The sequence below is a fragment of the Populus euphratica genome, unplaced genomic scaffold (genome assembly GCF_000495115.2).
Source record: "Populus euphratica unplaced genomic scaffold, PopEup_1.0 scaffold183.1, whole genome shotgun sequence".
Taxonomy (NCBI): Eukaryota; Viridiplantae; Streptophyta; class Magnoliopsida; order Malpighiales; family Salicaceae; genus Populus; species Populus euphratica.
Genome location: NW_011500064.1, coordinates 181959 through 208998, shown reverse-complemented (window position 1 = coordinate 208998; position 27040 = coordinate 181959). Strand labels below are relative to the sequence as shown.

The window sequence follows — 27040 nt, the reverse complement described above, 5'->3', positions numbered from 1 at the left end:
GCGCACACAAAACTCAAAACAAGCATGTGCGTGATATTATGAGGATAATGATGTTTGGTATTGTAGTCTAAGTTTTTTTTTTTTTAATTTTAGATTAATTTTTTTAATTTTTAATTGTTTTGATGCACTAAAAAAAATTATTTTAATATATATATATTTAAAACACAATACTCAAAACAAAACAAGCATGTATATGCATGGTGAAGATGGTATTCAACATTGCAGTCCAAGTGTATTTTTAAAGTTTTTTAGTTTTAAATTTATTTTTTATATTTTTTAAATGTTTTAATGTGTCTATATAAAAAATATTTTAATATATATTTTTTAAAATACAAAATTCAAAACAAGTATGTATATGCATGGTGAAGATGGTGTTCCACATTGCGATCTAATTGTAAAATAATTTAATTTCAAATTTAATTTTTAATATTTTTAAATTGTTTTAATATGCTATATAAAAAATAAAATTTTAAATAATTTTTAAAATAATTTCTGGAAAATGTACTCATGGTGGCTTGTAAATTGGAACTGTTCAGCCAAATATCCGTGATTTATTTATTCATCCATTAATTTTTTGGTGTTATTATCTTGATGGAGTCACACCTTTCTCGTACTATGCAATATTTATCGATTTTGTACAATAAATTTCACGTATATGGGACAACAGCACTCGTACCAAGATATATATATATATATATATATATATATATATTATTCTATTTATCGATTTTGTACAATAAATTTCTCAAGCTTTTCTCCTTTTATTTTTTTAAAATTCTATCTTTATATTATTTTCTTTCAGTCTAATCCTTAATTATTTTATTTATTACTAGGATTTTGATCGGATTAGATCTGTAGTTGTTAACACTCATGCTTGAAGAAATTAACAATAAGTTCACATCAATTTCGATGGTAGGAAAATGAGGGGAGGGTAGGCGCACACAAAACTCAAAACAAGCATGTGCGTGATATATTGAGGATAATAATGTTTGGTATTGTAGTCTAAGTGTTTTTTTTTTTAATTTTAGATTAATTTTTTTTATGCTCTAAAATAAAAAATAAAAAAAATTATTTTAATATATAATTTTTAAAACACAACACTTAAAACAAGTATATATATGCATGGTAAGGATGGTCTTCGATATTACAGTCTAAGTATATTTTAAAATGTTTTTAGTTTTAAATTGATCTTTTTATATTTTTTAAATGTTTTGATGTTTCGATATAAAAGTAATTTTTAAAAAATAAAAAATATTTTAATATATATTTTTTAAAACACAAAACTCATAACAAGTATATATATGCATGGTGAAGATGGTGTCCGAGGTTGCAATCTAATAGTAAAATAATTTAATTTCAAATTTAATTTTTAATGTTTTTTTAATTATTTTAATGTATTTTATACAAAGTAAATTTTTAAATAATTTTAAAAATAATCTCTAGAAAATATACTCATATGGCTTGTAAATTGGAACTGTTCAGCCAGATATCCGTGATTTATTTATTCATCCATTAATTTTTTGGTGTTATTATCTTGATGGAGTCACACCTTTCTCGTACTATGCAATATTTATCGATTTTGTACAATAAATTTCACGCATATGGGACAACAGCACTCATACCAAGCTAACAATATATATATATATATATATATATATTACTCCATTTATCGATTCTGTACAATAAATTTTTCAAGCTTTTCTCCTTTTATTTTTTTTTAATTTTATCTTTATATTATCTTCTTTTCAGTCTAATCCTTAATTATTTTATTTATTTTAGAATCATCATAATCTATCTTTTTATTTTATGAGATTATTATAATTTTAAAAATAAATATTTTAATTTTTTGTTGATATTTAATTTTTACAAGTATTTATTTTTGTTATCAAATTATTAAAAAAATTAAATATATTTGAGTTTGAATAGTAGATTTTATGAATAAAGTTATAAAGTTTGAACTAATATAATATATCACTGTTTTAATATTAAAAATATATTTTATTAATTTTTTTAAATTAAACGGTTCTCCAAGTTTCCTTTAATACACCTTTTCCAATTGGAATCGGAGATGATTGTTGTCTTCAATTTATTGCTGTAGTGTGAATAACTTGGAAACTATGCACTTAATCTGTATATTTCTCTTGACAAGCATGTATGATCTTGATCCTTCATCGGTCATATAAAATTGATCAATAATTGTTGGAATTTGGATGTTATCTTGAAGAAATTTTAAAATACTCAATAAATAATTATCAATATTTATGTAATGAGATCACTTTAAAGAGAATTATAGATATAAGAAGAAGAAAAAAAAAGTATATTCGAACCTTCATTTAGACATGATTATTTTAAGATTTCTCTCCTATTTCTCTATTCTTCTTATCCCCTATCCAGTATTGATGGCTACTCTTTAGAATTGTGAATGTTACATGTTATGATCACCCCTCAATCAATGTTAAGGTATAGATCTTCCATGGTTGAACACCGCACATTGCGACTCTGGCCTTGATAGCTGCTCGCCATCACTGGCGGCGGGGCATCCCTTGAACCCTACTGGTGGAACCATGCAATTATACGTCAAGCATAACGACACTGTATCTGGCAATCCCAACCCTGCTTCCAATGGAAACCCTGTTATATAATTATGTTGCAAGTACAATGTCTTTGTGCTGCCTCCGTACACATTCTTCACGTACTCCTCCGGGACCCTCCCCGTCAGCCGGTTGTTATTCAAGAACAACGTCTCCACCGCGGCCAGAACGGGTGATAATTCACCTGTCAGGAGATTGTGGCTCAAGTCCACGATTGATCCCTCGCCGTACATTAAAGATGATGGTGGTAATGATGTTGGGACCCCACCTGATAAATTGTTCCGTTGCAAAAACAATGAAGAGAGGGGGGGCCTCAAGAGAGAGGAAGGTATGGGCCCACTGAATTGGTTCATGCTTAAGTCGAGAAACTCTAACTCCGATAACGATTGTAGCCCGTTGAGTGGGCCCCTCATCATGTTCTTCGATGCTGACAAGTAACGGATCGTTGACGGCAGCCTTAACGGCAATGTCCCCGTTAAACTGTTGTCTTTCAAATCTAAATGCAGGATCTCTGCTGACACGATTCTTGGCAACTCGCCGGATAATTGGTTTGAAGCCAGAATCAAGACTTTCAACTGGGACAGCCCAGTGAAGAGACCCGGCGGGACTGTCCCGGTGAGCTGGTTGTAACTCAGATCGAGAGTGTGTAAGTTAGGGAGCGAGGATAGTGAACTGGGTATGGGGCCTTTTAAGCGATTGTTGGTTAAGGAGAGAACTCGGAGGTTGCTGAGCAGACCCAGTTGAGGAGGGATAGGGCCAGTGACGAGGCCGGGGTAGAGGACGAGCTGGGTTAATTCGGTGAGGTTGGAGACTGAAGGGGAGAGGAAGCCAGCCAGTCCACGTGAGCTAGAGACACCAGTGCCGAGTGTGAGAATGGTGACTCGGTTGAGAGAACAAGTAATGCCAGAGAAGGCTGAGCAGGGATCTGGCGAAGTGAAGTCCCAGGTGGAGAAGAAGTTTGAGCCTGGAATGTCCGTCAGGCTGTCTTTTACGGCTGCTAGAGCTGCGAGATCATTGCTGCTTATCTTGTTTTGGTCTTGTTGATGTGAGGGACGACAAGCATCGACAAGAAGCAGTAGCAGAAGCAGGAAGAGAGCGTGTGATTTGGCCATGAACAGAGAGAGGTGTTTGATTTGTGTGTGCTCGAGCCAAAAAGAAAAGAAAGGAGGCTATTGCATTAATTGTACTGCCACTGAGTACGGTCTGTGACAGTTGAAATTGTGCAGGGGATCCACTTACATGTATTAATGGACATGTAACTATGTTAGGTCTAGGAAAGGTTTGGGATAGAAGACATGTTGAATTAATTTGTGTTTACCCTTACGTGATACTGTGGTAACTTTTAAAATTAAGAAGTTTTTTAAAAATATTTTTAGTATTGGTTTAAAAAATATATATGTTAAAAAAATATGTATTTATTTAAAACTATTTTAAGATTATTTTTTGTATAGAAAATAAAAAAAAAGTCCCTATAAATAAAAAGAGAGTATAGAAAATAAAAAAAAAAGTCCCTATAAATAAAAAGAGAGGTCATTTTAACTTTTATAAAATTGAGATGTGTTTAGTGGGAAAAAAAATGTATTTAACTGTATAAATAATTGTTTTTTGTGCTCGGATGAAATGCAAAAGCTACAATAATACCAAATAGTCGAATCTTTAATAAGTTTTTGACTCATAATTAACTATTACACTTAATGGTAATTTTTTTTTGTGTGGATTAAGAGTACGTTTAGGGGTATATAAATTAAAATTGAGATAATAATCTAGATAATTTAAAATAGCTTTATCTCAATTTTTTTTACTGAATCAATTTTTACCCCATCAACTTGAAATTTGACCTAAGTTAAGGGCTGGATTAGCGAGTCATCGAGTTAGGCTAGATCTATAATATCTTTTTTTAATTTAATTAGATAAATAAAATTTTTTTCATCACAAACCATATTCATTTCTTTCTAATCTGTAAGGAAACATACATGCATTAATTTTACTAATGTGTGCATGTATATATATAAGGTTTAATTAAATTTATTTCTAAAACCTTCTTTCTTTATAATTTTTAACGAGGATTATAGTTATAAATACTTTTTAAAACCAAAGTTTTAGTTGTGATGTAGATGTAGTTTGTTTTTGCATTTAAAATTATAGTTGAGTGTGTTTTAAAAGTATATTTAACTTGAAAAAAATATTAAATTATTGTTTTATAGTATTTTTTGATGATTTTGATGTATTAATATATTTGTTTTATAGTATTTTTTTGATGATTTTGATGTATTAATATAAAAAAATAAAAAATAAAAATATTTTTAAATAAACAATAATTTTTAAAAACCCACTACATCACAATACCAAACACATATTATATATTATATAAAGTATGTTGCTCATTTCTTAATACATTCTTTTTGTTGAAAAGGAAATACTTTTCATGGTAACATGATTAACTACTTTCTGGCTAGACCATATGCATAGCACCGAGATGTGTTTCCACTTTTCAATCCTCCCTTTTATTTGTCCATTGGATGAATTAATTATACCTTCTGAATCTTTCAAGATCGTGAAGACTTTATTCTAATTAAAAAGAAAATGTGAAAAATCACCAATTATCTGTGTGCAAGAGATCCATATATATATATGAGCTGAACCGGCCCCGCGAAAATGAAGCTTACATGCAAGCAATTAGAGGGGTAAGGTAACACAAGAATTATTAGCATAAATAAATTATAGTTAGAAACGATAATTCAATTTAAATTTGATAGATATTCATCAAAATAAATGTTTTTTTAAATTCAATATATAAATATCCAAAATTATTGTCCGATGTGTGAACCCAATTCAAACCTGATCTGAATTATATACATTAATGCATATAATTTTAAGTAATAAATAATTCTTAAAAATGGATACACAAGATCTCGATGAACTGAAATTGGAAATCAATGCACAACCTTAAAGAAGAAGTCTTGTATGTTTTTTTAAAGAGATTGAAAGGGAGACAAAAGGGATTTTAACATAAGTTGGGCCATCGAGTAGTATTATAAACATAAGAAGGGGAAGACAATGGTCTAAATTCTTTGAGTTAAATAAATAGGCAGGAATTATATATAATTAAAGATCACAGAAATGGCAGGGCATGAGTAGATCCAGGAATAAATTATTGCTCGGATGTGGTTAAGGAAGAGGGGAGGGAGGTGGCAGCACATGGAAGAGTTGAGTGGTTGGCATACAAAATTGTTTCCTACGCAATAAAAATGGTGGGACAGTAAGGTATGGACGTACATGAAGAATTATTGAGGCAGCTGAGTCGTGTAATGTGACGGATCTGCGCCCGGAGGAGGTATATCAGACGAAAATATAGGTATCATCTTTGTTTTTATGCTCCCAATAAAATTTAGATTTTAAATTAATATTTTTAGATGATTTTGTTGTCAAAATAACTTTTAAAAAATAAAATAAAATATTATTTTAATGTGTAAAAAAAAAAACTTTCAAAAACAACAACTACTGTATATATATTCACATACACCCTCTAAGATCCGACAAGGTTCATAATTTAATGGGTTGATGGGATTCTACTTTAGAGTGTTTTTGAGTTGATGGGATTCTACTTGATGGGATTCTACTTTAGAGTGTTTTTGATTTTTTGCTTGAAATTATATTGTAGTGATTTTGTAGATTTTTATTTATTTTCAATTGAAAAAAACTAGAACATATTGATTTGATTCTTTTTCAAAGCAAACAAACTCTAAAAAACATTTAAAAGCAGAAATTACCGTACCTCCGTTTATTTTATTTTTTTCAAATGAATTAACATTGTTTTAGATGAGTTTTTAAATAAAAATTACAAATAAAATAAAAATCATTGATCTAGATCTGCCGCAGATGATGGGATCAACGGGAATACCCAGTAGGCCGAGTTTTGTGTGTGTGTTGGGGGTGGGGACTGTTTGAAATTGCTTATATTATAAGGCAAACAGGACTGCTAGTTTTGGGATCTGCGCTATAGGATTACTGTGAGAGAATCTCATCCCTACGGATTGATGAGTGGCCTTGCGTGACGATACAGTTGGAGAGATTCCCTCCGGCCAGTCTCCTCCTTGTTCTTTAACTAGAAATGGCAGAAAGATGAGTGTACCGTGGAGAATGAGCAGAGACTGTGGAGTCTTCATTGGCCTCCTCCTCCTCCCGCATGCATGCATGCCTGCCTGCCTGCCTGCCTCCCTTTTCTCGTCGTCAATGCCAATCCTGCTGAGCTGACCATCCTAGTTATTATGGACCCACTTCTTTCTGTGCATCAACAGAAGCTCCTCACGTCATAGCCGCCTCCTATTCCCCCTCGTGGGTCTCCGTTCATCATTACGCAAAAGTAAAGTTTTGGATCAATAATTGATGGTGCTTTTCTGGGTTGATGATAGATGCTTCTGTCGTCTAATAAGTTACCATCTTTTGCTTCAACAATAAGCTGTCCTCATATTTTTTATTTTTTTATTTTTTTATTTAGATATGTCCCCTCCTCTTTTTTTATATTCAAATTTTAAGATTCACACTTAATTAATTTATTAAATTTCGGTTCAACATTGTTTACATGGTTTCATTTTTAGCGAACTGGGTTTTTGTTTTTAATATGCCTGAATTTTTTTTATTTAGCTTGATTTAATTTTTTAATTTTTAAGATTTAAGTTCAAAATCAAAACAAAAAAAATAGTTTTTTTTTAAATCTCCGACCAACATAATCCAATTTTTTTTTTTTGAAAACCATTTGGTTTGTTTAATTTCATGTTGGTTAATTTTAACAGATATTTGGGTTAATTTGCTTGCCCATGATTAAATTCTTTCGGATGCATTATTGCAGATATGAAAGGAATCCTATAAGATCATTCGAGAAAACTTAATCTTGATCAATGTATAAACGGGTTCGAGGATATTGATTTTATCATTAAAAAAAAAAAAAAACTTTTGATTCAATGAAAAGTATAATGGGCCTTGGGTTTTCTTTTAGTACAATACAACAATGGACTAAAGGCCCAAAATAGAAAACAAGATTATGTAACACAGGCAAAGCCGTGAGTGGAGCTGTCTCTTCTTGGGATGGGTAATACGTCAGCCCAATAAAAATAGTTTCCAGGCCCACCTCCTGATTAATGCTAAACCCAGTTGGTCTGATCTAGGTCTGCGTTCCAAATAACAATTAACTTGAAGTCACGTAATATAAATTTTTATTTATTTATTTATTTATTATATCCTAATAATTTATTTTATCACTCAATGATTTGACTATCCTGTAATTTTGATCATTATGGATATTATAATATCATTATAGCTTAAAAGATAAATTATTAATTTTAAAATATAAACTAATTATTATTCAATTTGTAATAAGTAATTACAGGATTCATAAGTAAATCATTTAACGCACCATTAAAGATTAGTTGATCTATTTGGAATTTTGTTAATTTTTCTGTGATTATAATAACTATAACCAATTAATTATATTTTTTTTAAATTCACAGCAATAGAAAAGAAAATGTATTATTTAAATTATAAAAATTCACGGCAATAACTTAAAATGTATTATTTAAAAATGTAGAAATAGTTTACAGGCCCACTCGAGATTAATGCTAAACCCAATTTTTCTCATCAAACTTTGATTTGTTTGATATTGTTAACATTATCCAAAAATAAAAAATAAAAAAAATAGAAATAATGAAGAAATTTTTCTTAATGATGCTAAAATAGAAAATGATGTTACTATAAATGATTTGAAGATTTAAATGACTGAAAATCTAGAGAATTCAAGTTTTAAGTAATAATATTGATAATATTGATGTTGGTATTGATTTCAATATTAATATTTATAATATTAGTGTTAATATGATGATAATGATATTGATAAATTTATAAGATAGATGACAACAATGAAATTGGTTTTAATTTATATAACATACTAGCAGATTATTATTTATTTTAAGTTTGTTGATTGCTAGTTAAAAAAATCTATGAACATAAATAATTATATTGCATTTTTAAATTATTTAAATTAGATATAAATTTTTATTTGAACTACATATTTTAAAATACTTGAATTATATATAAATTTTTATTTTAACTATATATTTTAAAATACTCGAATTATATATATATATATATATATATATATATATAAAATTCTTATAATTTTATCATCTAAGTTTATTTTATATTTTTTATGTGATATCAAAAATATATTTTTTAACAAACTTGATTCTAAATCTCTACGGCATATAAAAGAAACTATCAAAACCATGTAATCTGAAACTTCCAGCAGAAAGCATATAAATATGGTACATATTCTACTTAAACGAGAGGATTTTTGACGTTTGCTTTTTATCCTTAACATCCGTTTAGTTGAACAAAAAAAAAGAAAGAATGTTCTTTGCCTTCTTGTCTGCCAAAACTATAATTCCATCCTTTCACTTCTTTCAATGAGCTTTCGGTTTCTCAATCTTCACATATGGAAGAACACCCATGAAATGGACCACTTCGGGGGACCATCCTCGTTGCCGAGCACGGCAGAACATCAAGAACGTGTTTGCAAGGTATGAATTGAAACCCATAAATACATGCCACAATGCATGACCCTGTGGGTTGACGGGCCATGTTGATATCTCGTTGCAGAAAATACGGTCGAAAAGCCAGCACAAAGTACCGATGAGAAGGGTGGCAACGTACATCTTTGCAAGCCGCTTCGCAGAGGCATCCTGCGTGTAAATGTAGTACTTGTACATTCGAGGGATGCAGAGGAGGCATAGGATAGCATAATGCACCTTGAAAGCAATTCCCAAACGTACCACTGAATGGACAGCAGCAAAAACAGCACCATACAGAAAGAGGAAGATGGGCATTGTACTGCGATAATGCCAATCTGGTGAGTAGAGGATGTACATATACAGGAGCATCTCCCATACCATAGGGGTTTCATCACTCTGCTGTTGCCTGGAAACAAATTTCAACCATCATCTTCAAGCATGAATCCTCACTCTTTATAGATAAGCATAAATAGTGTAGAACGCTAGAGAGGTTGTTGATTGAGGGGTGTCATTTCTAAGTGTTAATAGATTGTATTCCAATGAGCATATGAATGTATTGTACTATGCCTGCAGTAATGGTAACGGAGCTTTTAACCATTTTTATCTTAGGCATGCATAACTCTTCTAACCAGACATGTCTGCTATCAAGAAAGCTATCTGTTTATAGCTGGACGACCGCCGAATGTTTTCATGAACACTTGGAGGCTGGTGCAAAAACAGATATTCCCACCCTATTCTCTTTCCCACCTCTAAGAAAATTTCTAATCAGACTCCTCCACTCTATTCATGCATATAACTCATGTAGAAGGGACTGTCCTAAATTTCTTCACGTTCCAAAAAATTCCCTCAACTGCTACGTCGGAATTTCGGCATCACTCAATCAAACATCATCAAATCCTTTAAGAGGGAGGGGAGAATAGGAGTTGACTCCTGGATATGGAAAATAACACAAACATACAACCTAAATAAACTTTTGGTAAAAAAATTTCTTGTCTATTCACGGCTCGAACAAGCAAAAAAATGCAATTTTGAATTTACTAGTATTCACAGTGCAAGTAAGAAGCTTGCACTGCAATACAACACAAACATTTCTCACACGGTAAGTCACCACGAGTTCACAGCCACCAGGCTCCACAAGCTCAGCTCGTAATGAGTTCTATCTGTCTCACCATTTATATGCTTTCTCCACAACCTATCCTGCAGTAACCCTACTGATGTATGCAAAACACCAATGCTCACATCCTTTTTAGCTCATGCATTGAAAAAGGATGGAGCCTAGGCTATGTTTATTCTTTGTAATTTATTTTTTATAAAATTATTTTTTAAATTTATTTGTATTTATTTGTAATTAAAAAAATTGGTTAACAAAATATACTTTCTAGTTAAAGAAAAATTTAACATGGTTTTCATGAAAGTGTTTTTCTAAAAAATTTAAATAAAAAAGACTTTCAGGAAGTTATGAAATATTTAGAAACGTCATATTATTTGCTGATTATATTAAATTTTACATTCAAACTTTTTATTACTATACATATTTTGTTTTAAATATTTATTTTTCAATTTTATTTATTAAAATTTAATTTTTATATTAACTTTAGTTTTCATTTTTATAATTGTTATTTGTTTTTTCCCTGTTATTATTTTATTAAAAAATTTTATCTATCAAATTTGGCCCTCATTATTTTGATTGTTACTTATTTTATTTTAAATAATTCATGAAATGTTAATTATTATTATTTTAATTTCTTCATATTTTATTTTTTATATTTAATCTCTATTATTTTGATTATTATTTATTTTATTTAAGATAATTTATGAAATTATATTTTTTTAAATTTCATTCTCATTCAACTTTTTAATTTTAAAGATTTGTTTCTTATTATTTTAATAAAATTGAGAAAAATAAAATATTAATAAGTTATTTTTCAATTCATTTTCTATAATATAATCAAATACTGAAAAGTTTCTTTTAATTTATTTTTTATACTACTAAGTATTAGAAAATAATTTACTTTATTAAAATTTATTTTTTAAAATATTATTTTTTAGTAAACAAAGATGTCTTACCAAGAAGAAAAACAACGGTTCGATTTGCATCCTGTTACTATACACCGACTAGAACAAAAAAAAGTTGTAATGGAGCACTGCTATAAATTCTGCATTTTCAATATAAAACCCAACAGAAAATAAAAAGAAAAAAAATTGAATCGAGTTTTATTTAGCTAGGAAATCCTGAATAAATTCCACAAGTTTATGCATTGCATTGTTTTGAGATTTTCATTTTTTAAGCTATCAGATGTTATGCCAACAAGAAGCATGAAAAAGCTTTAAAATTGTTGAATAAGAGACGGGGAGGGATACTTACACACGTTGCAAAGTGGCGTGGAAAATCATGCTGCCACTAGCAAGAATCATGTTAGATATGTGAAGAACACTAAATCTCTTCTCAAACCGTTGCCTCAGCGCATTTATAAGACCCAGGAGTGCCAAAACAATGCATGGAATGTTAGAAATGGTGTTGTGAAACTCAGCAATATATGAAGAAGAGGCATAATTCTTCTCACAACACTCTGTCGTGGACGTTACAGGACCCCAGAAACTCGATATTCCTCCTTCAGCCATTCTCGCCAAAACCCTTCTACTTCAAGAAGATTGAGCGAAATCCCTGTTATCAGATCGAGTGCCTGCAGATTCAGCAGCCCAAAAATAAAAAAATAAAGATTGTTTTTAATTCTAAAAAATAACAATAAGATACAATCCAATCCCATTAATTATTCCTAATAACAATTCAGAATAAATAAATAAATCATGCATTTATATGTATATAAAAACCTTTAGGTGGTTAAAAGCAAAAGGAGGACGATGCTGTTACTGATGACAGCTGCTACATAAATTAATTAATAACCAAGCGAGCAGGGCAGGGCAGGGGAGGAAGAGGGTAAGGGGAGGGGAGGGGAAGAAGATTCTCTTTTCTGCATTTCGAGACAAAGGGTATTTATAGGCACGACGGGCCAAGGCGGAAGCTGAAGCGGCAGCGGCGGAACCAGGAGAAAAAAACTGAAAAACGAAAAAAACAGAGAGAGAGAGAGAGGAAGAGATCCCGCTCCTTCTCTTCCCTTTCTTTTGTTTCGTTTTCTAGAACAAAGCTTCAAATTATTATGACATTTTCAATTTTGTAAATTAATTATTTTTATATTAATTTTATTCATAAACTATTAAAAATTTTCAAACCATGATGTGTGATAAAATGTTTTTTTGGGAAAAAAATTAATCTGATGAATATATGAATGAAAAACCTTGAAATTAGATGAAAGATTATTTGAGAATTTTTTTTTTATCTTGAAATAACATAGATATATTTTAGATTTGTTTTTATTGGGATTCCCCCCTTTTAAATCCAAGATCTGAAACTTACATGAATCCGTTCTTGAATTGGAAAAGACAGCTATACATTTTTTTTTTCAAATCAATTTATTAAATTGAATCTAACACTAAAGAAACATAAAATTAATGTTTTTAAGTATTTTTTTTGTGATTTTTATGTAATAATTTTAAAAAATATATAAAAAATCATTTATTTTCAATTATAAATCATTTTTTAGAAAAGACATTACATCATGTTCATCAACATTCACTACTATAAAAAAAATAATTTTATTTTAAAATATATTAAAATAATATTTTTTTAAATATTCTTTATATCAATACAAAAAAAACAATCTAAAAATCATATCCTGCCTATTTAAAAAATTTTTAGTTAATATTTAAGAATGAAGTTCAAACCGTATTTATTAAAAATTTAAAAATACTAAAATTTTTTTTACTATTTTTATATTATTTTGATATTAATATTAAAAATATTTTAAAAAATATTATTTTAAATTATTATTTTAAATTATACATACTAGCCTCATGCATCACTTGCCGCTAGTTTGAGCACATTATCAACTTTATTAGCCCAATATCATGGGTCAACGGTATACAATTGTAACTTGATGGGCATCGAATACAGCCCATGGATTATGGGTTTGATAATATTTTTTTAGATTTTTTTAAAATAATAAAATTTGATTTTTTATAAATAATTTATGGTAAAAATAAATTAAACTTTAAATTATAATTATATTTTAACAAGTTAATTTAAATTAAATTTTTTAAGGTTCAAGAAATCAATAATTTGAGATGTTGACTGGCTCGAGAGATGAGAATAGAGTTTTGAATTAACTTTTTTTAGCATATTATTTTAATATTTTTTTATTAATTTACTTTAGCAATTATATTTTTTTAATAAAAAATTATTCTAGTTGGAAACCTTGTATTTATTAGGATAAACAAGATATATGGTAATAAAAAACATATCTTAATAATTTTTTTTAAATGATTATATTTTCAAGTTTAATAATAATGTTAAAGAATTCCATTATATCTTATTATTTTTTTAAAAAAAAAATTGATCCCTCCAAGCATAGCCCGTGTATATATATTAGTGCTAATTAGGATTTATTTGTTTTGGATAAAATATCTAATAGAAAAATATTTTTCTATACTTGTTTTTCATAAAATATTTTGTTAAAAAAACTGGTTAACATCAAATATTTTACAATTAATCTTTAAATCAAGTTCATCTAAAAAAAATATTTTCAATCATGAAATTAGAAACTATTGCACTAATAATAATCCACTTTCAGTACCATTCAACCATTTTTATTACCATTCTCATCTTATAATTACTTTAACCACCATTATCATTTTATTATCACAACACCATTATTATTTTTTTATTATTATAATTGAAAAAATATTTTATATAAAAATATTTCTTTTAATGTTATATTTTTGAAGTTAAATGTTAAATAAAATTTACAATTAAAATATCTTATGAGAAATGTTATTACGTATAAAACATTTTTCATCCATTAGATATTTTTATGAAAAACATAAGCATAGCTAGATTAACTTAAATGATTGACTCGAAATTAATTACCGAGCAGTAGCAAGTACTCATGATCACATGGGAGATGAGGGGAACCGATAATTAAGTTCATTGAACGTAGACAGGAAGGAACTCAGTGGAGTGATTAGATTCATTGAACCTGGACATGCTTAAGCATCGATAGCTAATTATTTCTCAATGCGTCCTCACCAACACTCCATGCGACTATTTTCCACATCCAAAAATATAGGAAAGCAGAGGTTGCCCCATCTTGCTAGTTAGCTACTTTTTTTTATATTAATTATTTTTTATTAAATATTTGTTATTTTTTTAATTTATTTGAATTTGAGAAAATTAATTAAATTACTAAAAATTTAGTCAAGTTAATTATATTTATAGACAAATTTAAATTAATTTAAATCAAATATTTTTTCTTAAAACACTTTTTTTATTATTATTTTTGTGATGACATGATCAACTCAACCTAAATTAACTATTTTTATTAAAATACTATTATTTTATCTTTTTATAATTAATTTACTTGGATTTGGATTTGAAATGTTAATTAAGTTATTTAAAATTTAACCAGATTAATTAAATTTTATCTGATTAATATTTTATTTAATTCAATTAAAAGCTTAATTCAAATCATAAATTTTTTGAATTAACATGTAAAATCAAGTAAATCTACATCTAACTACTTACATTATAATGTTGACATTCATTATAATCATAAGAGGTGGGCAATTAATCCTTGATTAGTCAAGTCTAAGCAGTGTGTAGATGGTGGCTGCATTGTTGGTCGTGGATCCCAGCTCCTTCCAAATTATGGCATTAACATGGCCTCATTACCATACTATTGGTGAATGGATCCGTACGTAAGCCGAGCAGAAATGGGAGCCAGTAGACATTAGTACTTCCATCATGAACACACACCACCGACATATTTATCGAAATTATCAAAATTAAATACATTCTTCATATAATTTTAAAAAAACAAAGGCATATCAGTATATTGCATTCAAGAACATTTGATAACAGTTATTTGTGCTCATCACTGGATAAAATATCAGTGTTATAGGCATGCAACATGCAAGCTTCTTCTGAAACCCAGTTAGAAACTTTTTAATTAATTAAAAGATTAATTAGGAGGAAATAAATTTGCCCATGTGAGGAGCAATATCCAATTCAAATCTATAGAAAACGGACGTACTTAACGCTAATTGATGGACTCATACATGGTAATTAATTATGGGTACAAATCCTTGGAATTAAAGCCACATAATTTTAGTAATTAATCCTTGGAAAGCCACATCATTTTAATAATTAATTCCTGAGCATGAGCCTTTTTAAGTAAACGAAGATGGATGTGGATAAAATACATGCAACAATCAATGGTTAGGCATGAACCTAGACTCGAAGTAGCAGAGAGATTCATCGAAGGTTAGCATAATCAAGCCCGCATGCATAGACGAAACTGTCGTAGTCCCACACACTTTTACCTTCTCTTGCCAGTTTCTGTCTTGCCTTTCTTATGTATATATATATCACCATAGTATCGACATCTTTGTGCCATTTACAACATCATTTCCCCATCTCAATATACACCATCTTGATCTTCTTTTAAGTCTCAGATAAAAGTTAACCTGCAGACATCAAGCCCTTTTCAGATTCCGTGTTTTCTAGACATCTAGCTGCTTCAATCATTCTCAAGAAAAGGGGAGGTCAAGAGAATATATATATATAAAGAAAAGGGTAATTGGATTTATATAGCGGTGAGACAAAAATGGCTAAAACCGGTCCAGTGAGGTTCAAGAGGGTAGCTGCAGCTTTCAACGAGGCATCTCGGGCTATTAGGCTTTGCGAGAGTAGTGGGAGCGAGCACTACTCTCCTGAAAACAATTCTGCAGATCTTTCCGATCTTGTCAATTCTTTTATTGAGAGAGAGTATATGAATCAATTTAGAGGCGGAGGAGATCACAACGAGAAGGGAGATGATAATCTTGCTCATCAAGATCAGAAAGATCATCATCGCCAACAATCAAAACACAGTATTGATCAACATGATGAGTCATTGGATATTCGCTCTTATTCTGAAACCAAGGATACGTTGGAGAATTTGCTAAATAGCATTGAAGATGATGATGATGTCAGACAAAAGATCCGCAAGGAGACAGAACTTGCATGTGGTATCATAGGAGAAAGATCCTCATTGTCGTCCCACCTCGACTTTAAGCGTGGATTAATGTCGCATTTACGTGACCGAGGCTTTGATGCTGGTCAGTACATCTTCCCATATATGTATAGCAATTATTGCAGAATTTTCGCTGTAATACAGGGGTTTCGTGGTCAGAAATCACACATTGTTCTTATTTAATCTGTTCTTGTGAATGGCTCAGGTCTATGCAAATCAAGGTGGGAGAAGTTCGGGAGGCATCCAGCAGGAGATTACGAGTACGTAGACGTGAATTTTAGTGGAAAACGCTACATTGTTGAAGTTTTTTTAGCAGGGGAGTTCATAATTGCTCGGCCCACCAATCATTATACTGAATTGCTTCAAGTTTTTCCCCGAGTGTACATTGGGAAGCCTGAGGAAGTTAAGCAGATTGTGAGATTAATGTGCAATGCAATGAGAGAATCAATGAAAGGAGTGGGAATGCCTGTAGCACCTTGGAGGCGACATGGGTACCTGGAGGCAAAGTGGTTTGGTCACTACAAGCGGACAGCAAATGAAGTGCCAAGTAGAAGAAAGGGAACAAAATCTGATCATGAGGTCATTTCTGCAAGAAGAGTTGCTGGGTTTGAGCCTTTGCCTGTGAGAGCTTACCATTGCAAAGATGATTTTGCAAGCAAGGTTGGTTCGGGAGTTAGCCATTTGACTGCTGCATTCAGAAGCGATGGCATTGATAGGTGATATCATCATGATCGTTGTTAAATTAATTTCAAGAGGATTGCTTTGATTTGGTAGCTAGCTAGCTCTTCAACTAGCCAAAGGCAAAGGCCACGAGTAAATTAAGTTTGGCTTTGTGCATTGTGTATAGGGAAATAATTACCTCCCATTTGTAAGAGTTAAGGTGGGAGGAATCTGGGTTTGAAGGTGTTTGGATTGAAGGTGGGATGAATACGAATGAGCCCTTAATTTTGCTTTCTACCATATCATAATTTGAACGTTGTCTTGGTAAATAGATATATAGCTAGGTGCAATCATTGCTGTTATGAATGAATATTACACCAAAAATTAAGTATAAAAGGGATATCTGTTATTGCAGTTGATATGTATTTTTAAAATGATATGAAATCTTTTTTAGTTATGAATTATTATTTTTATATATTTTTGAATCGTCTTGATACTAATATTAAAAATATATTATTTTAATATATTTCTCAACTAAAAACATTTAAAAAAAAACTTCGATCATGCTACCAAACAAACATCCACATGTATCCAGAAATGGCAAATCAGTTTTGTCGTCTCTGTCTCTGTGCAATTCTTTTTAGTTTAATTACAATTATGATTTCAAGAATTTGATGATGATCGACTGATAATTTATAATTTAATGGTAATACAGAGTATCCCCGTCGTTCATTTGAAGAATGATGCTCGAAGCCATAACTGATCACGAGTCCTAGGATCTTTTATTGTTTCAAGCCAATGATCGTTGAGTCCTAGGATCTGCACCATAGTATACATGTTGACGATGCTAGGAGGTGTAACACCTGAAAGTTGATTGCTGGCCATGCATAACTCTTTCAAGTTATTGGCAGACAAGTCCACAGCCTGTAACTTTGCTATGTAGCCTTGTGATTGTGAGATGGAACCTGTGAAATTGTTCGTGAAGGACCCGAACCATGGTGGGATGATCTCCCCAATGAAGTCATTGAATGAAAAGCTGATGGACTTCAAGCGATTCAGTTTAGCAAGCTCAATGGGGATATAGAGCCATGAAAACTGCTGTTTCCAAGTCTTGGCCAACCAAGAAAAGATTAATTTCCCATTTCTGGAGGGATGGTGCCTGTAAGACGCATGCGAGGGAGATCTATAGCTGAATAATTTATAATTTTTACATCGGATCTTATACAAACTTTGATTTTGTAGAAACTAAAACCTGTTTTTCATTTATTTGCATGCGAAAATCCATCAAAGAGTCTCTTAAAGGAGTTTGGACCTTCTGATAATTGAGAAGGTAAAAAGTCTAAGAAGACTCTAGCAAATATGTGCTTGCAACAAGAAAGAATATGGAGTTCTTGAAATAAAAGAAGAAATCCCTTGCATTAAAGGATATGATCAAGGCTATTTATAGAGCCCTGAGCCCATGTGCTATAATCCTAGATTATTTAGGGACAAAAGGTCCATAAATCCAATAGGTTAATGTTAGAGCTGATGTAGTTGGCGAGGCTTGTGCATGTATTTAACGCACGCACTATTTATCTCTTTAATTGAAGAAAGATGGGTTTAGGCTGATCAGAGAGGGTGAGAGCAGAACAGAATACTGTCCGAGAATTCTTCGACAATCTTAGGATAGAGAGTCTCCCTGATGAGCTTCTTACTGTGTCTGTACATGAAGGGTTATTCCTTTAGAGGCGATAGGCCTTTCGTTGCAATCCCAGGTATGCAAGTCTTGAGGCAACCTTCCAGTGGCCAAAGGCAAAATAGATGACTATAAGCATGGCTAGGAGTATCCTGTTCATACTATCTAACGTGACTCTGGCAAGCAGGTACAAGTTCTTGCGGGGCATCCTTGCTCTTCAAATGGCTTTCCATTTTGTTTTTGTAAACAGTAATTGCTTTATACATCGAGTAACTACAGCACTCCTCGGAATGCCTATCTTTCTTTATCTCTGTGAAATCATTATGTTCCCTTCCTTTTCTTCTTGTTCATAAACTTCTTTGGCCTTGGACCGGCTAGAATCAATCAAGGCCATCATCATCTGTACGATGGAATACAACAAAATTGTAAACCAGGTCTGAACTTTGAAAGGGCAAAATGCCTCACTATATTCTTCATCCTTTTCTAACAGAAAGTAATCTCGAACACTGGATTGAATGATAATAGTGGTGTCCAATAGAGTAGTTCTGTTGTCCGTACGAAGAACAAAATTTAGGGAAATCAATCATTTTCAAAGGTGTTCGACCTGAACTTGTGAAAAGTTGACCTTTTTTGGTATCAACATGCGGGCAGAGCATGAACAACTCGTTCATCTTCTGGGATTTTTTGCTTTCATATTCCTTGGTTACCACTTAGGATAGTTTAAGTTGCTGGATATCATGGGATCGGGAGATCAACTTCAGCTGAATTTCAGGTAACGATGATGATTCAGAGGCAATTTCAAAGGTACAAATTTATTCATCAGTCATCAATAATGTTAACATGCCGTTCCAAAATTTTCCTCCACCTCTTTGTTTCTTACTTAATGCCCCAATCCTTGGAACCCCAGCATGCCTAACCAGCAACCACCACATCTGGGCTGCTCTTGTCCTTCCAGTAGGAAATGTTCAGTTTTACAAGATCCCAAGGAAATCTGAACTAGACAAGTCTGATCATATCAAATCACAAATCCAGTGAGCTTTTATTGTTATAGAACATGGTTATTGTTTAAGGTTTACACCAGATCGAGAAAAAAGTTACAAGAAGAAAGAGAGAAACTTGAGAGGAATAAATGTAGTCACGTATAGACGCTAAAAAGAAGAGAGAAACTTGGGAGGAATAAATGTAGTCACGTATAGACGCTCACTGCTGAGAAATTCGAAGCAGGAAGCCTGGAAAGTGACAATTGATCAATTTAAGAGAAGGGTCTCTGAAAAAGGCTAAATCCTATGCCATTTCCCTCTTCTCTCCCTCCTCTTCTTTCTTTCTGCATATGCCCCAGAAAAAAAGACAGAAAATAAAGAACACTAAAAAGAATGTGAGAAGCTCGGTAAGCAGATCTATCGATCGGAGATAGAAAATCAATCTCACACAATAGCCGGCCAGTTAGCTTCTCAGCCAGTTAGATTGATATAGCTACAGCCGCTTTGGCAACAAGGAGAAGGCCATTTTTTTAACACCTCCCCTTGGTACATGTAGCTTAGCTTAGACCTAAACAGTTCATATAACATACCATCCAACATAAATGACAGAAGATAATCAAAAGAAGGAGGACGGACAGACAGACCGACCCAGCAGAGAAAATTCGTGAAGTGTAGATAAAACCCTAGTGCTGAAGGCTGCTATTTATACGAAGAGATCTTGGTGGTGGTGGTGGTGGTGGTGGAAGAAGCATCTCGGCCGCCTAAAGATGTTATTCGATTCCTTCCTTTGTTTCCATTAAAAGGCCCATTGGATCTTTGCTTGGAATAGGTTGCCGGCCCACCTCTTATCTTTTACAGTCCCTTTTTGTCATACGTTGTACCTAAAGGATGTCCATGTGCAATCCCATCATTTTCTAGAAAATTAGTATCATTTAATAAATTCAATGCTCATATGATCCACGGCTTAAACTTTTGGAGGTAAACGCCTCGCAAATCGCCAAAGCTCATAGTTTTTATAGCTACTGTTTGTCATTGTGCTCTAAACAGGGTGAATAAATTTTTAATTTTTTATTTAAAATTAATTTTTTATATTTTTAAATTATTTTAATGAGTTAATATCAAAAATAATTTTTAAAAAATCATTATTATACTTTTAAATATATATTTGTATAATCTATTTGATAATAACTAAAAATAATTATAAATTTCAATAAATTATGTTTTATGAAATATATCTTCGTTTTTATTGGTATTTATGGATCAAAATCAAGCATGAACTTATCAATTAAATTATGTAAAAAAAATTGAATTAATCGAGTTTGTCATATTAATATTTCAATTTAATGAAAGATATAATTTAAAGAATTTAACAATTATATTAAAACCACCTACAAAACCTGACATGTCAGCATCTATTTCTAAAAAGAAAAACAAATCCAAAAAATCACCGATTAATATAAAAGTAAAAGTTCAAAGGCTATGATACTCCGTTCTAGAAAGTGCCCCAAAAGTAAAATACCCATACCCGAAAACCCGAGCCGGAAACTGAAAACCCATCTGTCCGTCCTCCCTGCCTATATTCGTTTCAAGAAAAATAAAGAGAGGAGGCAAGAAGTCAATTTCAAAGAGAAGAAATTTTTTTATATTTTTTTCCCTTTTAATCAACTCTAAAAGAAAAGAAAAGGCAGAGAAAAAGATTAATACTTAGTTTTGGAGTAGTGGGTGCGCGATCCGGCACCGATTTGAAAGCAGTAATGGAAGGAGTCGGGGCGCGGCTGGGGAGATCTTCGACTCGGTACGGGCCGGCCACGGTGTTCAGCGGGCCGGTTAGGAAGTGGAAGAAGAGATGGGTCCACGTAACCCCTCCGTCATCTTCATCAAACCATAACAACACTCACTCGCATCATCACCATCACGCTATTAGTAATGGCACTGCCGCTGCTAACAATTCAAGCTCTTCTAACGGTAATAATGGATCCCATCTCTTGCTTTATAAGTGGACACCGTTGTCTCAATCCAACGGTTCTTCTTCTCCTTCTCCTGCCACTAACAACAACGGTAACAGCAACAATGATGATAATAAAAACAATGCTAATCTCTCCAACGGCGACGCCCCCGATGAGCCTCCCAGGCGTAAATTCAAATACATTCCGGTACCTTCCCCCCCCTCCTTTTTGGTTTGGTTTCGACTGGGTTAATTATCTTATATTTTTTGGGATTTTGATTTTAGAAATTATTTGGGGTCGTGTGTAACTGGATTGGCCGATTTAGATCTGGGTTATGGATGAACAGTGGTTTTGTTTTGTAGTCAGAAGTAGAGATTTTGGAGTAAATTGTTAATGGGTTTTGTAAGAATGTTAGGATTTCATGAAATCGTGGGTCGGGCTTTTTGAAAGTTTTTATTTTTCTGCAGTTTTGTATTTTTGCTTGCTTGTTTTGATGTTTACTTGGGAAACTCTAAAGGATCTTTGAGTGAATAAGTCATCCCGATGATGATTTTGTAGTTATGCGAGGATGGTTTGGGGTAGATGGTGAGAAAGATTGCGACTTTAGTAGGATTTCAAAGTTGTAGTTCTCAATCACCCTAGGACAATTTGGACTTGGCGGTAAAAGATTTCTTCTTTAGTAGAATTTGTAGATTGTGATGTTGAGATACTTTAACCATGTGACATTGTTTCGAAGTTTATTTGAATTTGCTTTTAGGCTGCTTTCTATATTTTTCAGACATGTACTAGGGTATAGACTCCATTCTCATTCCATTGGTGGGTTTACAGCTAGTAATATTCTCCTGGTCCCAAGATGTTTTCCTTAGTCAGTTAGTTGTGAGGAGCATTACATTGTTGGATAGTGACAAGTACACTCCAGGTAGTCAGAGTTATAAAGACTTTCAAGGATGCATTTGATTAAACTTGAATGATTTTGATATGATTGGTTGTGTGGTAATCAGTACAGTTAGATTTTGGTTTAGATTCTAGATGGGTGCGACTGAGGCTGGCTTGATCAGCTGTGTTGTGTTTTGCGTGACCAAGTCCTTCTGAAGTCCATGTTCTTTAGCCATTAATGCTGTTGAATTTTGGCTGTTGACTTTTTACTTCTCTTTCATGCTTCATAATAACTCAGCATGGAAAGTAGAATAATGTTTAGCTGAAATGAATGCTTGAACAAAATCATGTTTATGCTGATCTTGTGTGTTTTCCATTTTTTTCATTCACTTAGTGCAATCAAAAGGGTAAACTAGGATTCTGGATAAACACTGGATAAACTAGAGGAAATGCTGGTGGTCCAAGTCATTCATCAGTGGATGCACTCAATGGTTCAATTGGCACTTGGGTTTGTCTGAGTTGCTAGCATATGTGTCAACTAACCTCAGGATATGTTCTTTTACTTTAAAGTGTATGCTACCCATGCCCTTGTTGGTGCTTTGTTGTCACTTCTTAATTTATTTGAATGCTTACAAGGACAAGGAGCTGGTCAAAAGGGTAAACTAGAATTCTGGATAAACACTGGATAAACTAAAGGAAGTGCTGGTGGTCCAAGTCATTCATCAGTGGATGCACTCAATGGTTCAATTGGAACTTGGGTTTGTCTGAGTTGCTAGCATATATCTCAACTAACCTCAGGATATGCTCTTTTACTTTAAAGTGTATGGTACCCATGCCCTTGTTGGTTCTTTGTTGTCACTTCTTAATTTGTTTGAATGCTTACAAGGACAAGGAGCTGGTAGATTCAGCTGTACAAATACCATTTTTTGGACAATACAGTTCAGCATCATAATCTCTATAAATGTAATCACCCTCATGTTCCAAGCTATGTTCAGCTAGGCTTTGGAAATTGGAATGTTTTGAAGTAATCAACAAAAGGCCTTCTTTGGAGAGATTTTTCAAGGCAGTTTTCTTGTCCTTATTGAATTGAATTGCTCTTATCCTTAAGAATAAAAGAAACTGAGAAACCGAGCTTGTAAATGATGATCTAGAGTGCCCAGAATTATTGCAGGTATGGACAAAGGAATGCTATAGATTTTTAAATCACAAGGCAGTGGCAAAAATTATTGTTCAATTCTGTCTATTGATTGTTTGGTCAGTTTGTGAATTAATGTTATAGCCTGTCAAGAACCTGCAACTTGACTTCCTAGTTTAAGTTTAAGTGGTGATAGATCATTAGTGGAATGTCAAGATATATGCATGACATTATCTACCTTACAAAAGTGATTCAATGGATCTGACACGGCGCACCTTAAAATTTTAAACACTATGGGTATCTTTAGAAGATTGAAGTAATCCAGTCTTACATCATATGTATAGGGCTACAAAACTATGCATCTTTAGAAACAAGCTCTATGCTCATCATTCTTCTAGCTTTCCAAGACGTGGTGCTTGCATGGTGGCATGAAGATGGTCCTACCACTCATTTTGAAACAGTTGCGTGGACAAAATTCTTGTCAGTTTTTCTTTTGTTCTGTTTGTTGCACACTATTAAAACATTGGTGTATTTGATGCTCATAAGGAGAGTGGTTTTTAATTGTTTGGTGGTTTGCTTGACCTATGGGCCAAGCAGTAACTGGGCTGAAGTTGTTGATAGAGATGCAGTGAAATGACATTTTGATAGGAGAGTTCAAGGTCTGGAAACTGTACTTTTTTTTACTATTTTTTTAATTCACCAAAGGAAAATATGAGAGGTTGTCTGGAAAATCTTCAAGGGTGGAAACTTCTGTTTTTGAGGGCTTTGTGTAAACTTGAGCACACTGTTGTGATACTTGAATTTCATTGGAAAGCTAAATGGAAGAGCAGAAGCTTCTTCGGGTAGTTTTTTTTTTTTTTGACGGAAGCTTATGGATCTTTGTGCATGGAACCATAGATTTCCATTGTGTTATGGCGGAACCAGTTGGTTAGGAGCTTTTGGTGCCTGGGAACTTTTGGATTTATGTGCTCTTACATATCAAGATGTGGAAAATTGGTATGGCGAAAGACAGTGGGGACTAAAGGGTAAGAGCCCTTGGCAAGTATACTGTTAAGCGGCAGAAGTAATTTAGCAAAAACTGGTGGAAGGGTTTGGTTCCTAGCAAAAATTAGTGTGATGGGTCCAAGTTTTGTTTCAAAAGCTTAGTGATTAATAATCAAATGGTCAAAATTCAAGAGATATTGGTGTGTCTTACTGTAGAAAATTGTTTGGTGGTGTGGGTGTTTTTTTTTTTTTTTTTTTTGGGGGGGGGGGGGGTTGGTTTTGGTGGGGGGTGGGTTGTTGATGAAACCAGGTTAATTCAGATTAGTTTGGAATGAAACCTGTTACTAATTTTTGTTTCCCATGATTAATCATCATGATAACACTACTTTGTAAAAGAGCTCTACTTCCTCTGGCTTCTTCATGGAAAAATTCTTTTTTTGAAAAAGCCAGAAAATGGATTTATGCTTTGATGATGAGGTCCATTCAAGTATTAGTTTACATTTGTGTTGTTAACTTAGCTTATTGTCTATTATTTTGGCTGTTCGACAACGCAGGTTGATCTGCTAGAGAAACAGAAGAAAGAGGCTGAAGAACAAGAGGCCTTAGAAAAGGTTGATGATGAATCTAAACTGTATGATACTGACCCTAAAGCAGAACTAGTTTCGAAGAGTGACAGTGCTGAAGAAAAACCTGACATAAATGATATACCCATGGAAGAAAATGAGGTGAATTGGCGTATGAATTTCTTTTCTTACTTACAATCCATATAATCTATCTTGTTTGAAAAGTCCATATCGCCTTCTTGACACCCGTAGTTTACTTAGCTTTGAGTTTCTAATTGCAAATTTTCATCTAATTTTGGCTCAAACATTTACTCCATTCTCAGGATGATAATCAAGTGGTACGACAAGATCTGAATGAAAGCACTTTGGATTTGAGTTTAGGCTTGGTCTCTTGACAGCGATTCTGATTCAAAAGCAGGTCTGTCCAGAGATGTGAAGTTGAAAAGGGTTAAATTGAGTAGTATTGGTACTTTGCGGAATCCTTTCTTCAGATTATTTGACATATAGGATCTATGAAAATGGTCTATTTGTTGGAGAGACAATTTCCCCAATGATCTATTTGCTTACTAGTTACCGAGGGCAGGTGTGTCAGTGGCAAAAAGCTTGTACCTTTGTAGCTCTCTACTGAGCTGATTGCAACTTGTACCGATTGCGACATCTATTTTTTAATCATTGAATTACTGAATTTTTCCCTTTTGTTTTCGTTTTTTTTCTTTTTTCCTGGTTATCTTGCAGATGGTTGGATCTTTATGTTGTAAACATAATTCATTACTTTTCTAAGCTTTGATGTACCATGTTAGGATTGATATCTGTGAATCAGTTGGTGTCTGATTTCTTGACCAACAATTCGAATGCTATCTGTGAAGCTGCTTGTTAAAATTTGGATTGATGCAATACTGATGCATGCAGATGGTCTGCATTTATAAAAACCTACTGGTGTATATTTATTATAGTCTTACTTCGAAGGATAAAGATCATGATTGCATACAATGTATGCTCTTCGAACCTATGGAGCTCGAGGGACAATAAAAATGGAAGATTCGAAAGCCATTTACTAAGTGAAATTTTACAGTGGTTCACACTGTTATAAACTGCAAATTATTAACTCAAGGGGAATGAGCACGGTGAACACTTGTAGCTTGAAAAGCACAACAACAATCTTGATCGACGTGATGAACTGCAAATTATTAACTAAAGGGGAAATGAGCATAGGTGAACACTTTAGCTTGAAAAGCACAACAACAATTGCCATATTCAAATCATAACTATCCAAAGCCTTGCAAGAAGGAAGAATGACTTCATTACAGGAGGATCAAAGAGAACAGCAGGTTTTCATCATTATTCCTTTGCAACAGCAGCTTCTTCCTCAGAAAAGTAATCGTGCCTGGAGATGTAGAAGTGATTAAAAATCTGTACAGCTAGCGCCATGGCCAATAACAGTAGTGAAAAATGTGGACAAGAGTACAGCAAGAGAATCATGGATGATTCAACATATCAGGATGAGCTATCCGTGGCAATAATGGAAGTAGAGAGAAAGAACCTAACTTTCTACTGCCAAGATTCCATAAGAAGATGCACAACAATTTAAGAAAAACTTACTGTATCTTGCGACTGAGTTGGTAGATGCCTGTTGCAGCCATTGCAACATTTACACTAAATAGATTCCAATTTTTCTGCAATATGGAGCAAAAAAAAGGAAAAGGTTAAAATCAAAATCAACTAAAATTTACAACCAACATAATAGCATGCAAACATGACCATGCAAGGACCCACACCAGTCTACGTGCAAGCACAAATCCTATCTTAAATGTTTGTAAGAAGTTCAGGGATAGCAACCAAAACAGAGATTCTTTTCCTTGATATGATACTAAAGAAGGAAGTGCAAGAGCAGATACACCATGCCCTTTCTTTTTCTTATTTTCCAGTTCCCTTCTCTGTGT

At 32.7% G+C, this 27040-nt stretch overlaps 4 protein-coding genes and 3 long non-coding RNA genes across 8 annotated transcripts; 2 read left to right on the top strand and 5 right to left on the bottom strand.

The window, feature by feature from the left end:
- Window positions 1-2277: 2277 nt before the first annotated feature.
- LOC105108168 (putative leucine-rich repeat receptor-like serine/threonine-protein kinase At2g24130) lies at window positions 2278-3816 on the bottom strand. The gene has a single exon (XM_011002367.1). The coding sequence runs from the start codon at window positions 3701-3703 to the stop codon at window positions 2456-2458; it is 1248 nt and encodes a 415-aa protein (XP_011000669.1). The 5' UTR covers window positions 3704-3816; the 3' UTR covers window positions 2278-2455.
- Window positions 3817-8859: 5043 nt separating this feature from the next.
- LOC105108167 (alkaline ceramidase 3-like) lies at window positions 8860-12362 on the bottom strand. 2 transcript variants are annotated; one of them, XM_011002366.1, is made up of 4 exons: window positions 11987-12362; window positions 11520-11838; window positions 9416-9560; window positions 8860-9325 (listed from the first exon to the last, which is right to left on the bottom strand). In XM_011002366.1, exons 2-4 carry the CDS (start codon window positions 11774-11776, stop codon window positions 9047-9049), a joined length of 681 nt encoding a protein of 226 aa, XP_011000668.1. In that variant the 5' UTR covers window positions 11777-11838; window positions 11987-12362; the 3' UTR covers window positions 8860-9046. The 2 variants fall into 2 exon arrangements, with proteins under 2 accessions (XP_011000668.1, XP_011000667.1); XM_011002365.1 differs by having other exon boundaries at window positions 8860-9560; window positions 11987-12246.
- A 3353-nt stretch (window positions 12363-15715) lies between these two features.
- On the top strand, window positions 15716-17331 carry LOC105108166 (uncharacterized). The gene is made up of 2 exons (XM_011002363.1): window positions 15716-16366; window positions 16487-17331. Exons 1-2 carry the CDS (start codon window positions 15874-15876, stop codon window positions 16999-17001), a joined length of 1008 nt encoding a protein of 335 aa, XP_011000665.1. The 5' UTR covers window positions 15716-15873; the 3' UTR covers window positions 17002-17331.
- A 1313-nt stretch (window positions 17332-18644) lies between these two features.
- LOC105108165 (uncharacterized) lies at window positions 18645-20373 on the bottom strand. The gene is made up of 3 exons (XR_838998.1): window positions 19799-20373; window positions 19425-19747; window positions 18645-19371 (listed from the first exon to the last, which is right to left on the bottom strand). It is a non-coding gene; the product is annotated as an uncharacterized LOC105108165 (long non-coding RNA).
- A 739-nt stretch (window positions 20374-21112) lies between these two features.
- Window positions 21113-25796, top strand: LOC105108164 (probable basic-leucine zipper transcription factor E). The gene is made up of 3 exons (XM_011002362.1): window positions 21113-21749; window positions 25092-25262; window positions 25424-25796. Exons 1-3 carry the CDS (start codon window positions 21351-21353, stop codon window positions 25493-25495), a joined length of 642 nt encoding a protein of 213 aa, XP_011000664.1. The 5' UTR covers window positions 21113-21350; the 3' UTR covers window positions 25496-25796.
- Window positions 24248-25085, bottom strand: LOC105108163 (uncharacterized). Its single transcript, XR_838997.1, has 2 exons — window positions 24845-25085; window positions 24248-24651 (listed from the first exon to the last, which is right to left on the bottom strand). It is a non-coding gene; the product is annotated as an uncharacterized LOC105108163 (long non-coding RNA).
- Window positions 25797-26128: 332 nt separating the features above from the next.
- LOC105108161 (uncharacterized) lies at window positions 26129-26806 on the bottom strand. Its single transcript, XR_838996.1, has 2 exons — window positions 26700-26806; window positions 26129-26484 (listed from the first exon to the last, which is right to left on the bottom strand). It is a non-coding gene; the product is annotated as an uncharacterized LOC105108161 (long non-coding RNA).
- Window positions 26807-27040: the final 234 nt, after the last annotated feature.

Bases quoted from the DNA above. Each gene is read 5' to 3' on its own strand.
- LOC105108168 (XM_011002367.1), bottom strand. From the start codon at position 3,703: ATGGCCAAATCACACGCTCTCTTCCTGCTTCTGCTACTGCTTCTTGTC.
- LOC105108167 (XM_011002365.1), bottom strand. From the start codon at position 11,776: ATGGCTGAAGGAGGAATATCGAGTTTCTGGGGTCCTGTAACGTCCACG. The intron at 9,561-11,519 runs GTAAGTATCCCT...ATTTGTTTCCAG, and splicing joins CACGCCACTTTGCAACGTGT to GCAACAGCAGAGTGATGAAA.
- LOC105108166 (XM_011002363.1), top strand. From the start codon at position 15,874: ATGGCTAAAACCGGTCCAGTGAGGTTCAAGAGGGTAGCTGCAGCTTTC. The intron at 16,367-16,486 runs GTCAGTACATCT...TGAATGGCTCAG, and splicing joins TGACCGAGGCTTTGATGCTG to GTCTATGCAAATCAAGGTGG.
- LOC105108164 (XM_011002362.1), top strand. From the start codon at position 21,351: ATGGAAGGAGTCGGGGCGCGGCTGGGGAGATCTTCGACTCGGTACGGG. The intron at 21,750-25,091 runs GTACCTTCCCCC...TCGACAACGCAG, and splicing joins GTAAATTCAAATACATTCCG to GTTGATCTGCTAGAGAAACA. The intron at 25,263-25,423 runs GTGAATTGGCGT...CTCCATTCTCAG, and splicing joins TACCCATGGAAGAAAATGAG to GATGATAATCAAGTGGTACG.